General features: G+C 48.3%; 1 protein-coding gene across 4 annotated transcripts in view; it reads right to left on the bottom strand.

Moving 5' to 3' along the window:
* The window catches only part of LOC102449520 (uncharacterized), a 31,434-nt gene that overhangs the window by 16,409 nt on the left and 261 nt on the right, over nucleotides 1-14,764 (bottom strand). For 2 of the 4 annotated variants that reach the window (XM_089771006.1, XM_089771007.1), the window contains exon 1: nucleotides 7,183-9,550. In XM_089771006.1, coding sequence (XP_089627132.1) covers nucleotides 7,183-7,480 — 298 coding nt within the window. In that variant the 5' untranslated portion in view covers nucleotides 7,481-9,550. Of the gene's footprint in view, nucleotides 1-7,182; nucleotides 9,551-14,764 lie in introns of those variants that run through there. The other 2 variants (XM_075913580.2, XM_075913579.2) reach the window with 2 other exon arrangements.

Below are 14,764 nucleotides of genomic sequence, written 5' to 3'. Positions count from 1 at the left end.
GAGTCATGTAATGTAGTTTACCCAACATAGTCAATGAAGCGGGGATTTAAATAATCCCCGCTTAATTAATGAAGTCATGGGGATTGAAAGAGACGTGGCTCCCCATCCTGACTGTCTCTACCTCTGCCATAAGTGCTGGGAGAAATGGGAAGAACTTGGGGTCCTGGACAAACCCATATTGCTTTTGTTGAGTGATGGATGGAACCAGGGGATGTGTTGTGGCTCCTGCTTCTTGTGAGCTTTGGAGAAGAGGAAGAGAAAACAAGTCATCTGTCTCCTAGCAAAGGACAGTGCTGCTCTTATGGCTCTAGAGCAGATGAGACAAAGGGTGAAAATTTTTTACAACAGCCATTTCTCTCCAGATTGTCCAATTTGAGTGGCCTTCTGGGACACAGGCCTGGTGGTCACCATCGGTACCCAAGAGCAGCTAAAGCTTCCTCTCACTCTGGCCAGCCTCTCAGAAGGGCTCTGTGTGATGCCCACTAGCCAATCTGAAGGCACCGACCGCTGATCATGCAGTTCTACCGCACATTCTAGGATGTCCTTGCCCCAGGCCTTGCCATGAGCTGGGCAGAGCCCCTGAGCAGCATGTGACTCCTCTTGTCACAGAGGGGCCGTGTGCTCCCTGCTGCTGGAGAAATGGGACATCCAGGGCCTGAGGAATTGGTGCTCAGCGTCGCTGCTCAGCACAGACTCTATGGGCGCAGCCAGTCACAGCGCTGTGAAGCACCGTGTAAACGCGCCCCCGGTACTGTGAGCTGCTCCCCTCCTGGAAGTCATTTGTCTAGAGCCCGGGGAGAGCTCACCATTCCGCTGATGAGGAATAAATGGGCAGTGGCAGAATGGAGCGGGGCAAGTAAAGGAATCCCCCAGGGCCACTTTCATATTGTCATGGTCTTACATCTGTTTCCACTGCCTGCCAGTTTTCTGATATGACCAGCAGCTTGCTGTCCTCCCTCTGAGATGTATCCTCTGAAATCTCTGAGGCTATGTCTAGGCTGCAAGCTTCTTGCTCAAGAACCATTTTTTGAAAGAGATCTTCCAGAAAAAAATGATTGCACAAGACAGCATCCATACTGCAAAAGTGCATCAAAAAAGCGATGCGCGTTTGCACAAGAGAGCATCCAGACTGCCTGGATGCTCTCTCACAAGTAAGCAGTAATTGCTATGGACAGAATGGCCACCAGGGCACCTGTGCTTTTTCCTCTTCCCTCTTCGTGCGGAAAAAAACCCTCTTGCCTGTCCCCACACACCTTTCTGTACAAGAGCTCTTGTGCAAAAAGGAGTTATTCCTCATAGAAGGAGGAATACCTACACTGGAACAACCCCTCTTTTCTTTTGTTTTACTTGTGCAAAATCACGCTTGAGCTGTAGACGCTCTGTGAGTTTTTGCACAAAAAGTCTGTAGTGTAGACCTAGCCTGAGAGCTACAGCGATCTCCTCAGCTCCTGAAAGCTGGTCTCTGCAACCAGATCATCCCCATGTTGTGAGGGTGGAGAACTCCTGCCTAGACACTCTTGCACAACCCCCAACTTGTGGCACAGGGGGTAGAGGTTCCTTGGTTTCCGCAAAGGCTTGTCTTGGCTGGTGTCTCCAAAGTCAGTGACCTTCTGGACAATTGTTGGCAGGACTGGCTGGACCTCAGTTTGCTTGCCCAGTAAATAGCGTTGCTGACACGACATGTCCTCTACAGTGTGTTCTAGGAAGTAAAGGCTGTCCAGTCCCCTGCCTCTCTGGCTATTCTCAGGCAAGGTGTTCCCCACCTGCCCGTATCACAGAGCTTGATGTCAGGCCCCTGCCACATCAGCTCCTACCCATCGCTCTGAACCTCCCATTTCAGCTGACTCATAGAGAATCTCCATCCCATCCCCAGAAAAGCTCTGCACACTCACATTGCCCCTAGTCATCCCATTGGACTCATGTCCTGCCCAGACACACACTGGCTGGACATGCTGCCCCATTTCAGGATGAGGCGCTCTGTGTTCTACCTCCATTCCACAGCCCAGCAGGAATTGCAGTTGGCTGGGCTCTGTCACGGGCATGTTGCTGACTCCATTTTCAGCCTTCCCTGGCACTTGTTTGTTCTGGGCAAGAGGGAGACCCAGGACCCAGGCCTGTTTGTATCTGGAGTGTGCCAGGGTTACAGCCCCTATTCTGTCTACTCCATAAGCCCTTGTTGAGACTCTTGATGAACTTTTGCCTTCCTGTTTGTGCTTACTCACTGCTCAAGTTCTGGCAGGGTCAGTCCTACTCCTGGGCCCCTGACCCCTGTTCAGCCCACTGTCCCACAGTCTAGGAGTCACAGTATATGGCTCACTCACCTTGGTTTGAAATTTGTTGTCTCCCTGTAGTCTTTAACAAGATTTGATGCCATTCTCTTGGCTCCTCCGATGTCTTTCTCTCTCCAAACTCCTCCTCCACTCTCCAAGCTCCTTCACAGCTATCCAAACCCCTTCTCAATTCTCTCCACACTCTCACAGCTCTCCACACTCCTTCTCAGCTCTCCCCTTCCTCACTCACAGGGAGAGGCCTCCAGGCAGCCCCAATTAATTTCACGGGGTCCTTAATTGATTTTCTCAGGTGCCCCTAATTAGCCAGGATTGCTGACTCTCTCTGCCTCTTTCCCCTTCTATCAAGCTCTTTCACCTGCTGTATCACCCCTGCTCTGTCACAATGTATAGCCCCACAAGTCTTGAGGACTCTTCCTCATTCTGGTAATGAAGGCTCACATGTCACTGCATGACAAGGGCATGGCAGAGGGTGTGTTCTGGGACTTGAGTTAGTACGATTGCATCTTGAGGCACGTTATTCCAAACCATCCTGTTCAGTGTCAGACCAAAGATCCAGCTAGCCCAGTATCCTGTCTTCCAACAGTGGTCAATGCCAGGTGCCCCAGAGGGAATGAACAGACCAGGTAATCATCAAGTGATCCCTCTCCTGTCATTCATTTCCAACCTCTGACAAACAGAAGCTAAGGACATTGTGTTCCTACCAATCCTGGCTAATAAGTATTGATGGACCTAACCTCCATGGATTTATCTAGTTCTTCTCTGTACCCTGTTATACAGTCCTGGTTTACACAAGACCCTCTGGCAAGGGGGCTGACTGTGCACTGTGTAAAGAAAAACTTCCTTTAAAAAAAAACCTTTTTAAAAAACCTACTGCCTATTCATTTAATTTAGTGACCTGTATGTTATGGGAACCAGTAAGTAACTTTTTCTTACTTTCTCCATACCTGTCATGTTTTTATAGACCGCTGTCCTCTCCCCTCTTAGTCTCCTCTTTTCTGAACAGAAAAGTCCCAGTCTTTTAAATCTCTCTTCATATGGGACCCATTCCAAACCTCTAATAATTTTTGTTGCTCTTTTCTGAAACTTTTTCAATGTCAATTTATCTTTCGTGAGATGAGGTGACTGCATCTGTACAAACTATTCAAGATGTGGGTATAACATGGATTTATATAGAGGCAAGAAGATATTCTCTGTCTTTTTCTCTATCCTTTTCTTATTGATTCCAAACATTCTGTTTGCTTTTCTGACTGCTGCTGCACACTGAGTGCATGTTTTCAGAGAACTATCCACAATGACTCCAAGATCTCTCTCGAGTGGATATAGCTAAATTAGACCCCATCATTTTGTATGTATAGTTGGGATTATTTTTCCAATGTGCATTACTTTGCATTAATCAACATTAAAATTAATTTGCCAATTTCTTGCATGATCACTTAGTTTTGTGACATCCTTTTGAAATTCTTTAGTCTGCTTTGGTCTTAAGTATCTCGAGCAGTTTAGTATCATCTGCAAAATTTGCCACCTCACTGTTTACCCCTTTTTCCAGATTGTTTATGAATATGTTAAATAGGATTGGGCCCAGTACGGACCCTTGGGGGACACTAATAGTTACCTCTCTCCAATCTGAAAACTGACCATTTATTCTTACCTTTTGTTTCCTATCTTTCAACTACAGGCAGTCCCCGAGTTACGTGGATCCGACTTACGTCGGATCCGCAGTTACGAACGGGGTTCCTCTCCCTGGTCTCCAGCAGACCAGGGAGAGGAAGCAAAGTGGCGGAACACGTGGGCAGCAGACAGGGCTGTCCGCTGCCCACGCGCTCCGAGGCTTGGCTCTGCTTTGCCCCCCCGTCCCCCTGGTCTGCAGACCAGGGGGATGGGGGGAGGGGGCAAAGCAGAGCCAAGCCGCGGAGCGCGCTGCCAGCTGCCAGCCCAGACGCGTCTGGGCTGTCAGCTGGCCGGGCGCTCCGCGGCTTGGCTCTGCTTTGCCCCCCCCCCGTCCCCCTGGTCTGCAGACCGGGGGGGGGGGCAAAGCAGAGCCAAGCTGCGGAGCACGCGGTCAGCTGACAGCCCAGATGCGTCTGGGCTGGCAGCTGGCAGCGCGCTCCGCGGCTTGGCTCTGCTTTGCCCCCTCCCCCCATCCCCCTGGTCTGCAGACCAGGAGGAGTGGGGGGGGGGGCAAAGCAGAGCAAAGCTGCAGAGCACGCGGGCAGCAGACAGCCACGGCGCGTCTGGGCTGTCCCGCTGCCCCCGTGCTCCGTGGCTTTGCTCCAGACACCTGTGGTACAGCAGCTGGGGCGCTGCCAGTTGGTCCCGTAGCGCCGCTCTGGGCGCTACTGGACCAACCGGGCAGCACCCCAGCTGTTCTGCCCCAGGCGTCCTGATTCAGCCACTGCTGGTCAGATTCAGCAGCGGCTGAATCAGGACGCCTGGGGCAGAGCAGCTTGGGTGCTGCTGGGTTGGTCCAGTAGCGCCGAGGAGCGGCGGCGCTACTGGACCAACCCAGCAGCACCCCAGCTGCTCTGCCCCAGGCGTCCCCAAGTCAGCCGCTGCTGAAACTGACCAGTGGCTGACTACAGGAAGCCCCTGTCCCGGGCTTCCTGGAATCAGCCGCTGATCAGTTTCAGCAGCAGCTGACTTGGGGATGCCTGGGGTTCTTAAGTTGAATCTGTATGTAAGTCAGAACTGGCGTCCAGATTCAGCCGCTGTTGAAACTGATCAGTTTCAGCAGCGGCTGAATCTGGACGCCAGTTCCGACTTACATACAGATTCAACTTAAGAACAAACCTACAGTCCCTATCTTGTACCTAACCCGGGGACTGCCTGTAGTTATCAATCCATGAAAGGACCTTCCCGCTTATCTCATAGCTCATTTTACTTAAGGACCCTTGGTGAGGGACCCTGTCAAAGGCTTTCTGGAAATCTAAGTATATTATATCCACTGAATCCCCCTTGTCCCTGTTTGGTAGATGGAATTCGCGGTTGCAGATATAAGTGGAAAACCAATGTGTCTTGTCAAAAGACTTATCACTGTGATAAAGAAAACAAACCTACAAAGGCACCAAGAGTCTTGTCACCCTGAGTTTAATGACTTGTAGCCACCTGACAGCAATTTAAGAAAAACTAAGATACATTTCTTACTGGAAGGTTACCATACTCAACAAGATATGTTCCCTCCACAAGTTAAAGACGGCAATGTCATTATAGAAACCTCTTTCAGAATGGCTTAGCACACAGATAAGTCAAAAAGACCTTTTACCGAAGGTGAATTGATGAAGCAGTGCTTACATAAGAACATAAGAAAGGCCGTACTGGGTCAGACCAAAGGTCCATCTAGCCCAGTAGCCTGTCTGCTGACAGTGGCCAGCACTAGGTGCCCCAGAGGGGGTGGACCGAAGACGGTAATCAAGCAATTTGTCTCATGCCATCCATCTCCAGCCTCTGACAAACAGAGGCCAGGGACACCATTTCTATTCCCTGGCAATAGCCTTTTATAGACCTAACCTTCATGAAATTATCTAGCTTCTCTTTAAACTTTGTTATAGTCCTAGCCTTCACAGGCTCTTCTAGCAAGGAGTTCCACAGGTTGACTACACGCTGTGTGAAGAAGAACTTTCTTTTATTAGTTTTAAACTTCTTGGACTGCAGCAAATCACTTTTTGGAGAATTTAAAAACAAAGAGGATATAGCTAAATATCAAAACTGCAAGTGTTTGATTCAACTTTAGTAAGATGAATTGAAAGCATCTCAGGCGATCTGTTTTCTAAATTGCTAAAAGAAGTTGAAAACACTGAGTATTTCAGTTCGGCAATGGATGAATCTACTGATTGTTTGGACATATCTTCCAGGTGCAGTGACTGAAATGCAGTAAGAGCTCTCCTCACATTTATTTATTACAGAACTATCTGCCACAGAAAGCTCACAAAGCATGACCTGTCTAATCCACCCTCCCTCAGCCCCAGCACCCAAGCCCTCTCACTGGCAGGAACCAGCAGGTCACAGATCAGGACTCCAGGAGACCGTGCAGGCACTAACAGCAGCTGGACCCAGCCCCAGAACTTTGGTACCTACCATTCCTGCCAAGGCAGAATATGGGCAAGATGGTGAGGAAGACCTTGGCTGTGGGAAGAGCAGCACCATTGTTATGTCCTTGAACCTGCTTCCCTTGGGAAAGGGTTTGGAGGGGACAGTCTCTCACATGAGAGCTAGAATTACTGGGGCTCATACTTCTGACATTTCGGGTTAGAGCAGGGGTCTCCAAACTACGGCCCGCGGGCCGGATGTGGCCCGCGAGGCCCTCTCATCCGGCCCGTGGAGACCTTTTTGTCTACGGAAAAAAAATTACGGAAATTTACGTGTATCCTGCCAAGATCAGCCGCCGCTTACGTGGACGTTATGTTTTTACCGAATTAAAATAGAGGCACGCAGTAGTTCAACATACCTGTGTGAACAAACATTTTCAAGAATGAAATACGTGAAGAACAATTTGAGAACAAACTTGTCCGATGATAATCTCAGGTCACTGTTGATGTTAGGGACAACAAATCTAAAGCCAGAAATGTCTGCTATTTTGGCATCCAGGAAACAATTTCACCATTCACACTAATACAGGTGTTCATGTGTAGTGTATCAATGTGTTATTAAATAATAACTGAATAAAATAATATTAAATAAATAATTAAAAACAACATCCATGTTTTGATTGTTTTTTATTTGGACCTCAAGTGTGTAGTCGGCCCCCAAACTGCTGTTTGATAGTTAATGCGGCCCTCGGGCTGAAAAGTTTGGAGACCCCTGGGTTAGAGGGTAAGGCAGGACCCTGAACCAAACCCAATCCAGCTGCCCCAGAGCCCACCCAGATTCTGATACCCGAGGGGACAGGAATACTTACCCAGCCAGCTCACAGCCTCATAATTCTCCTGCATCACAGCCCAATAGAGGGCTCTCTGACCCGGGTCCAGTAGAGCCCATTCCTCTTCAGAGAAATACACAGCCACCTCCTCGAAGGTCACCGACTCCACCACAGCCATTTTCTTTCCTTGGCTCTGTAGGCGATGGGCCGAGCTGGAGCAAGATATGGGTGTTCTGCAGCTTGTCGGGGGGAGAAGAGCAATGAGAGACATTTCAGAAGGGGCTTTAATCCTTTCCACACCCCCATTTTCCCAGATTCTGTTCCTCTTCACACACATGCTAGTCTCTGCCACTTTGGGCAAATGCTTAGTCTAGATAATCCATAAACACCACACACAAGTTAAATCCCAAATCCACATTCATTTCTTTCAATACATGGCTTGAGTTTCAACATTACTGCATCTGCATCGGCGTGTCCAGTGTTTCTGAATAACAAACCACTTATTTTGCTGCCCAAATATGGATATAATGTGTTAAATTTAGGCTCCTGTAGTTATAGCCCCTACTCCTCCTCCATTTATTTTGTAGCACAGACCTATGCCCTCTCAGCAGGACTAAATTGACAAACTTTATACACCCTCTCTACAACAGAGATTAAGTAAAGTCAATAAAACTATTCAGATATTTATTATTAAACACGTGTGCTGAGTGTTTGCAGAAGATCTTACAATTCACGGATTCATGGGATCAGAAGATATCTTTAGTCATGCAGCCTGACCTCTTCTGTGGCACAAGTTCGATTGTTATTAGAATGAATAACAATGTATATTGGCTGGCTCCCACAATACCTTCCACACCCTAATGACTTAACCAACCAACCAACGAAGGTGCTAATTATTCTTATCTGCCTCTTGTATCTTGAACAATCTATTCACTGTCTTTTTTCTCCTTCCTCCCCCCTTTTTCTCCCCCACCTTCCTTTATTTATTCTTGGATCTGGACTTTCAATATTCCAGTCATCTGAAGAAGTGGGTTGTGCCAACAAAAGCTCATGACGCCATCTACATGTTTTGTTAGTCTTTAAGGTGCTACTAGACTATTCGTTGTTTTTTAAATTTTTCTAGTTATAGATTAACTCGGCTACCCCTCTGAAGATTAAGAATAATGTTTAACTTCACATCTGACTGAGCATTATAATGTGTGTCCTCAGTGCTAATCAAATGTCTCTTGGTAGCAAGTACTAGCTATTCTGCTATTCTCCTGTAGAAACATGGGTGGGAGGAGCTATACCTAGCCAGGTCAGCACTATACCAAAGACCCAACCAATGCAGGGAAGGGTTATTTATTTTTAAAATCCTGGATTTTGGCAACACAGAACAGTAGGATTGTCAGAAGGAAGAACACCAGTAAAATGTATCGTAGCCGTATATGTAGCCTATATAAAAATCTATGACGTTAAAAATGTTTAATTAGAAGTATAAACAAATAAATGGAAAACCCAACCTTTGTATATGCACTACACAACATAACAGAAGAGTAAGGTGTGTACTTCACTGTTAGCAGGATGGGGAATTACTTATAGAAAGAAGGGTTTTTAATAAGTTTTCAATTAAAATGTTTTTCTAAAGTATCTCAATTAGTATTTGGGATCCAAGATGTACCCAAGTGCAGACTTGTGACAAAGCCCTAAGGTGCTGGGCAGAGAATCAAAATAGCTGACAAAAGCCGCCCCCATTGGAGGATGAACCGAAACTGTAGTAATTTTGACACCAACCCAGGAAATGGACATCACAGGGAACCATGGAACAAAAATCTGAAGCTGCAGTACATACAGGAAGTGCTAGAAACACTGGGCCAGGGGACTGCTGAAACTGCCAACTGCAGAGTGTTTCCAATGATTTCTTGGTATTAACAATACACACAAGGATTCCTAACAACGGCTCTGTGCACACTGCTACTGTAGGTCAATGTTGTGATGCTCAAAGGAATACAAATAATAGTTTAAAAACTAAATGGCTTAAAGGAGCAAAACACCATTGAAGAGCAAGGCCAAGCATTTCAGGCAATGAGAACAGCAGGTAGGACACATTTGCAAACGCCTTTGAAACTTTTGCAGACACAGAAGTGGATCAGGGATTCTTTGGACCCTAAAACCAGGTCTGACCATGGCAGTGTTAGAAGGAGCTGTATCTACAACATTTCACTGCATCCAGCCCCTTTAGCAGGCGAATCCACCTTACCCGGCAAGGAAAAGCTGCCTTGGCCAGTCCCTGGGCCCGGGGGACATTGTGCCATTCAGATCACAGTCCTGGGAAGTGGCCCTCAGATGCCTAACCTGGAAATGGGAAACACCCCACATCTGCTCTACTGGCTGGTTTTGCAAACACTGCAAATCCCTTCTCCCCTTCCTCCCCCCCATCACTTACATCCCCTCTGCCCCCTGTGATCCCTCCGCACCTGCGTGGTTAGTTTGGCTCCTGAGCAGCCCCCACTGCTCCAGCTCCTGCCCCGCACACACCAAGCTGTCGTGACACCAGCCAGGGGCAGCTCTAGACTAGCTTCCAGCAACTGGCACCCTAGGCAAACCATGCAATCGACGCCCCCCTGCCCCAACCCCAAGGACAGATATAGGCTGAGGTTTTTGGTAAACATTTTGCCCCTATTTTCCACTTAATGTTTTTTAAGTATATTTATTTATTTATTTAAACAGGCATAATTATTCAGTTTGTCCATCCAACCAATGTCTGAGATCAGATTAAAATAGAGACATGACATTTTCAGAATAGATTTGTACACGACAAACGATATTTCAGCACGATTTCAAATAAAAATGCATTACAAATGTTAATTATAATTTTTATTATTACAAATCCAAAATAGTCCATTGCGCTAACCTGCTTTAACTGCCATTATTACCACATGGCTGGGGACATGGGGGCTGGGGATGGAGTTCTGTGGCCGGGGACAGGAGAGACTGAACAGGGTGTCAGTGGGGGGAAAGCGTCTGCACCCACCTCCTCCCAGGATTTCCCCTGTCCCCCAGAGGGAAGCCTTTCCCGGGGCCAACACCCCCCCTTGCGGCACAGGGAACTTCCATGCATGCGTCTCCCGGGAATGACACCCCCCCCACCACAGTGCAGGGGAAGTCAGCGTGTGCCTCTCCTGGGGCCGACAGCTGGGTGAGGCCTTGGCACTCCATGAAGGCATCAGCTGCTGTCATACTGTCAGTGTCGTTCTGCCAGTGTTCAGTGTCATCAGTTAGGGTTTTCGGGGTTGTCCCAGCACGCTCCTGACAGGACCTCTACTCCATCGGTGATGATAAACTTTTGGCTGCATGCATACATGTGCTCCCTTTATCCAGAGTGTTAGACCCCGTGCACTTGGGTCAACAGAGGAGATCTCTGAGAGACCACAGAAACGACAGATTCAGGCAAGGACAAAATCAATCGAGCAGGTTTATTGTCAAATGTGATGCACTAACAGCAGTTAGCAGAAATTCTCAACCGCTAAGCCACTGTGCATTTGGCACGCATTGACAATGTACCAATACGTTGCAGGTCTATTACCAAACAACAGATATTACCAGCAGTTAGCCAGAGTTAAGCCACTGTGCATTCTATAAGTCTAGGCCAGGGGTCTCCAACGTTTTTAACCACAAGATCACTTTTTCAATTTAAGTGCAATGTAAGATCTACCTCAAACCTAAATACGCTTGCCTGGCTTCCTTCCCCCACTTCTGAGGTCCCGCCCCTGCTCCACCCCTTCTCCGAGACCTCACCCTGCTCACTCCATCCCCCTTCCTCCCCAAATCTCATTCACTTTCACGAGGCTGCTGTAGAGGGTTAGGGTGCATGCTCTGGTCTTGGGCTAAGGGGTTCGGAGTGTGGGAGGGGACGCCCTGAATATAGGGAGGTGGAGTGGGATCTGGAGTGTCCTAGAAGATGAGGCATTTCCCTGGGGAATGCAGGATGGTGGGATTGAATCCTGCCCCCCCCCCCCCCCGCCAGGCAGCTCAAGTCCCTTCCTGCCCATGGTAGGAGTGACCAGACAGCCAACACAGGATAAGGGATCCTCTGATGGTGGAAAGGAGGCGTGAGTTCTTGAGTGGACTAGGAGATACAGCATTTCTCAGGCAAGCACAGCATTGGGTGCTTGAGCCCTGCTCCCCCCTTGTCAGGGGTGACTGTCAGTTACACCTGATGTTTCTTGCAGGTGGCTCAGCTGGAGACAGTGGTTAGCTGGCTCTAACCAGTGATGAGCTGGCTCAAGGTCACCTTAGCTGCATAAACAAGTTGTGAGATAACTAAGCTCAAGAACATGTGTGGGAATTGGACAGCAGTAGTATTTCTGGCTAGAATCTGCCTGTGAACATTTGTACCTCTCAGAAAGAAATATTTATGAATATTTATGAAATAGCCGAAAGGCATTGCTTGAACGGACAGTCCCACATGTGGATCTAGGCCATGTGGATGCCCAGGAATTCCCCACGCTGGAGCAGCACCCACTACCAGCCCTTGAGAGCACAGACGGGAGGGCCCGGGGTTGTCGGTAGCAGAAGGGGCGTAAGCATTGGATCTGTGCTTGCCTGCTTGCTTGCTTAATTGCCTGCTTCTCCACAGTAAGACACATATTCAGTAGTGTGTGAAGGCTGTAAGGCATAATATGCTTTGACAATAAAATCTCTTATGCTTATGCACCCAATGAGGGTTCACTGAGGCTACGTCTAGATTGGCATGATTTTCCGGAAATGCTTTTAATGGAAAAGTTTTCCGTTAAAAGCATTTTCGGAAAAGAGCATCTAGATTGGCACGGATGTTTTTCCGCAAAAGCGCTTTTTGCGGAAAAGCGTCCGTGCCAATCTAGATGCGCTTTTGCGCAAAAAAGCCCCGATCGCCATTTTAGCCATCGGGGCTTTTTTGCGCAAAACAGTACTGTGCTGTCTACACTGGCCCTCTTGCGCAAATGATTTGCGCAAGAGGGCTTTTGCCCGAACGGGAACAGCATAGTATTTCCGCAAGAACACTGACAATCTTACATGAGATCATCAGCGTTCTTGCGGAAATTCAAGCGCCCAGTATAGACAGCTGGCAAGTTTTTCCGCAATCGCAGCTGATTTTTGCGGAAAAACTGGCCAGTCTAGACACAGCCTGAGTGTATCTGAGCCTCCTGATAGAGCTACACCCCTCCGCCCACCCTGGGAGCAGCTGGACAGCCAACACAGGCTACCCCAAAGATGGAGCTGGCTCCTGCATTATGAAGGCAGGATAAAGGACCTGCTGAAGGTAGGGAGGTGGGGTGGGTCCTGGAGTGGAGCAGGGGCTAGAGCATTCACTTGGGGTCTCTTCCAGCTCTATGATTCTATGAGTGAGCAGGGACAGGACCTTGGAGAAGGGGTACAAAGGAGGTGGGGCCAGGGTATTTGGGTTTGAGGTAGAGCCTGGATTGCATTTAAATTCAAAAAGTGATCTCATGCTTTAAAAGTCTGGAGATCCAGGGGCTGCATCTAGACTGGCATGATTTTGCGGAAATACTTTTAACGGAAAAGTTTTTCCGTTAAAAGTATTTCCGCAAAAGAGCATCTAGATTGGCACGGATGCTTTTCTGCAAAAGCATCCGTGCCCAGTATAGACGCACTTTTGCGCAAGAAAGCTCCAATGGTCATTTTACCCATCGGGATTTCTTGCGCAAAAAATTAAGATGCCTGTCTACACTGCCCCTCTTGCACAAGTATTCTTGCGCAAGAGGACTAATCCCTGAGCGGAAGCGTCAAAGTATTTGCGCAAGAAGCACTGAATTCTTACATTAGAACGTCAGTGCTCTTGCACAAATTCAAGCGGCCAGTGTAGACAGCTGGCAAGTTTTTGTGCAAAAGCAACTGCTTTTGCGCAAAATCTTGCCAGTCTAGATGCACCCTCTGGGTTAAAAGGGTGGGAGTGCAATTCAGGGAATCACTGCAAGAGATAAGACTAATTTGTGGACTGTTATGAGACTTCATGCATTCACTGATATGACGCTTTTAAAACCTCAGACTGTTACTTGCGCACTCCTTCACACGCTGCATGTGAACATAAGAACGGCCGTACTGGGTCAGACCAAAGGTCCATCTAGCCCAGTAGCCTGTCTGCCAACAGTGGGCAGCACCAGGTGCCCCAGAGAGAGTGGACTGAAGACAACGATTAAGTGATTTGCCTCCTGCCACGGACACCATTTCTATCCCCTGGCAATAGCCTTTTATGGACCTAACCTCCATGACACTATCTAGCTTCTCTTTAAACTCTGTTATAGTCCTAGCCATCACAGTCTCTTCTGGCAAGGAGTTCCACAGGTTGACTACGCGCTGTGTGAAGAAGAACTTTCTTTTATTAGTTTTAAACCTGCTACCCATTAACTTCATTTGGTGTCCCCTAGTTCTTCTATTATGGGAACTAATAAATAACTTGTCTTTATTCACCCTCTCCACACCACTCATGCTTTTATAGACCTCTGTCATATCCTCCCCTCAGGCTCCTCTTTTCTAAACTGAGAAGTCCCAGTTGTTTTAACCTCTCTTCATAGGGACCCATTCCAAACCCCTAATCATTTTAGCTGACCTTTCCTGAACCCTTTCCAAGGCCAAAATATCTTTTTTGAGGTGAGCAGACCACATCTGTACACAGTATTCAAGATGTGGGTGTACCATAGTTTTATACAGGGCAGTAAGATATTCTGGGTCTTATTTTCTATCCCTTTCTTAATAATTCCTAGCATCCTATTTGCCTTTTTGACCGCCGCTGCACAGTGTGTGGAAGTTTTCAGGGAACTATCCATGATAACTCCAAGATTTCTTTCCTGATTTGTCGTAGCCAAATTAGCCCCCCATCATACTGTACGTATAGTTGGGGTTATTTTTCCCAATGTGCATTACTTTACACTTATCCACATTAAATTTCATTTGCCATTTTGTTGCCCAATCACTCAGTTTGGTGCGATCTTCTTGGAGTCCCTCACAGTCTGCTTCTGTCTTGTCTAGCCTAACTTGGGTATCCTCTGCAAACTTTACCACCTCACTGCTTGCCCCTTTCTCCAGATCATTTAGGAATATGCTGAACAGGACTGGTCCCAGGACTGACCCTTGGGGGACACCACTAGTTGCTTGCAGCATTCCCCCCCCATGTGCTGTAGCAGTGCAGAGCGGGAGGGAGCTGCACCTTGAACAGCAGCCAAGAAAGCTGCCCTGTGCTCAGGCACCTGTGGCTTTAAGAGAGGAAATAAAAGCCTCTCCCTGCCCCCCTTGCATCCCCCCCCCGGTCTGGCTCTGCTCGATGGGGGGCTCGCCCCCCATGTTACCCCCCCCTTTGCAGAACCTCCGCACAGGGGCTGGCAGCGTCTCCCCCCGGCCCCGCCTGAAGATGAATTGTCGCCCATTACATTCCTGCTCACCCCGCTGCCACCCGCCCCTCGGCAGCGCTGGGAAAGAGCCGGGAGCAGCCCCGAACCCTCGCAGGACGGGAGCGAGAGCAGCTGTGAGCGAGCAGGTTCAGTTCCCGGGCGCATGCGCAGTACACCCTAGGGCTGGCATTCCGGGGGGCGGCTGCTTGTGACGCTACACAGCCCCCTGCCCTGCGCACACACTGCGGGACTCA

This window comes from Pelodiscus sinensis, chromosome 19 (genome assembly GCF_052426305.1).
Source record: "Pelodiscus sinensis isolate ZL-2025 chromosome 19, ASM5242630v1, whole genome shotgun sequence".
Classification (NCBI taxonomy): Eukaryota; Metazoa; Chordata; order Testudines; family Trionychidae; genus Pelodiscus; species Pelodiscus sinensis.
Note: the sequence above shows the minus strand (reverse complement) of the source record. Positions and strands in the feature narration are given on the sequence as shown.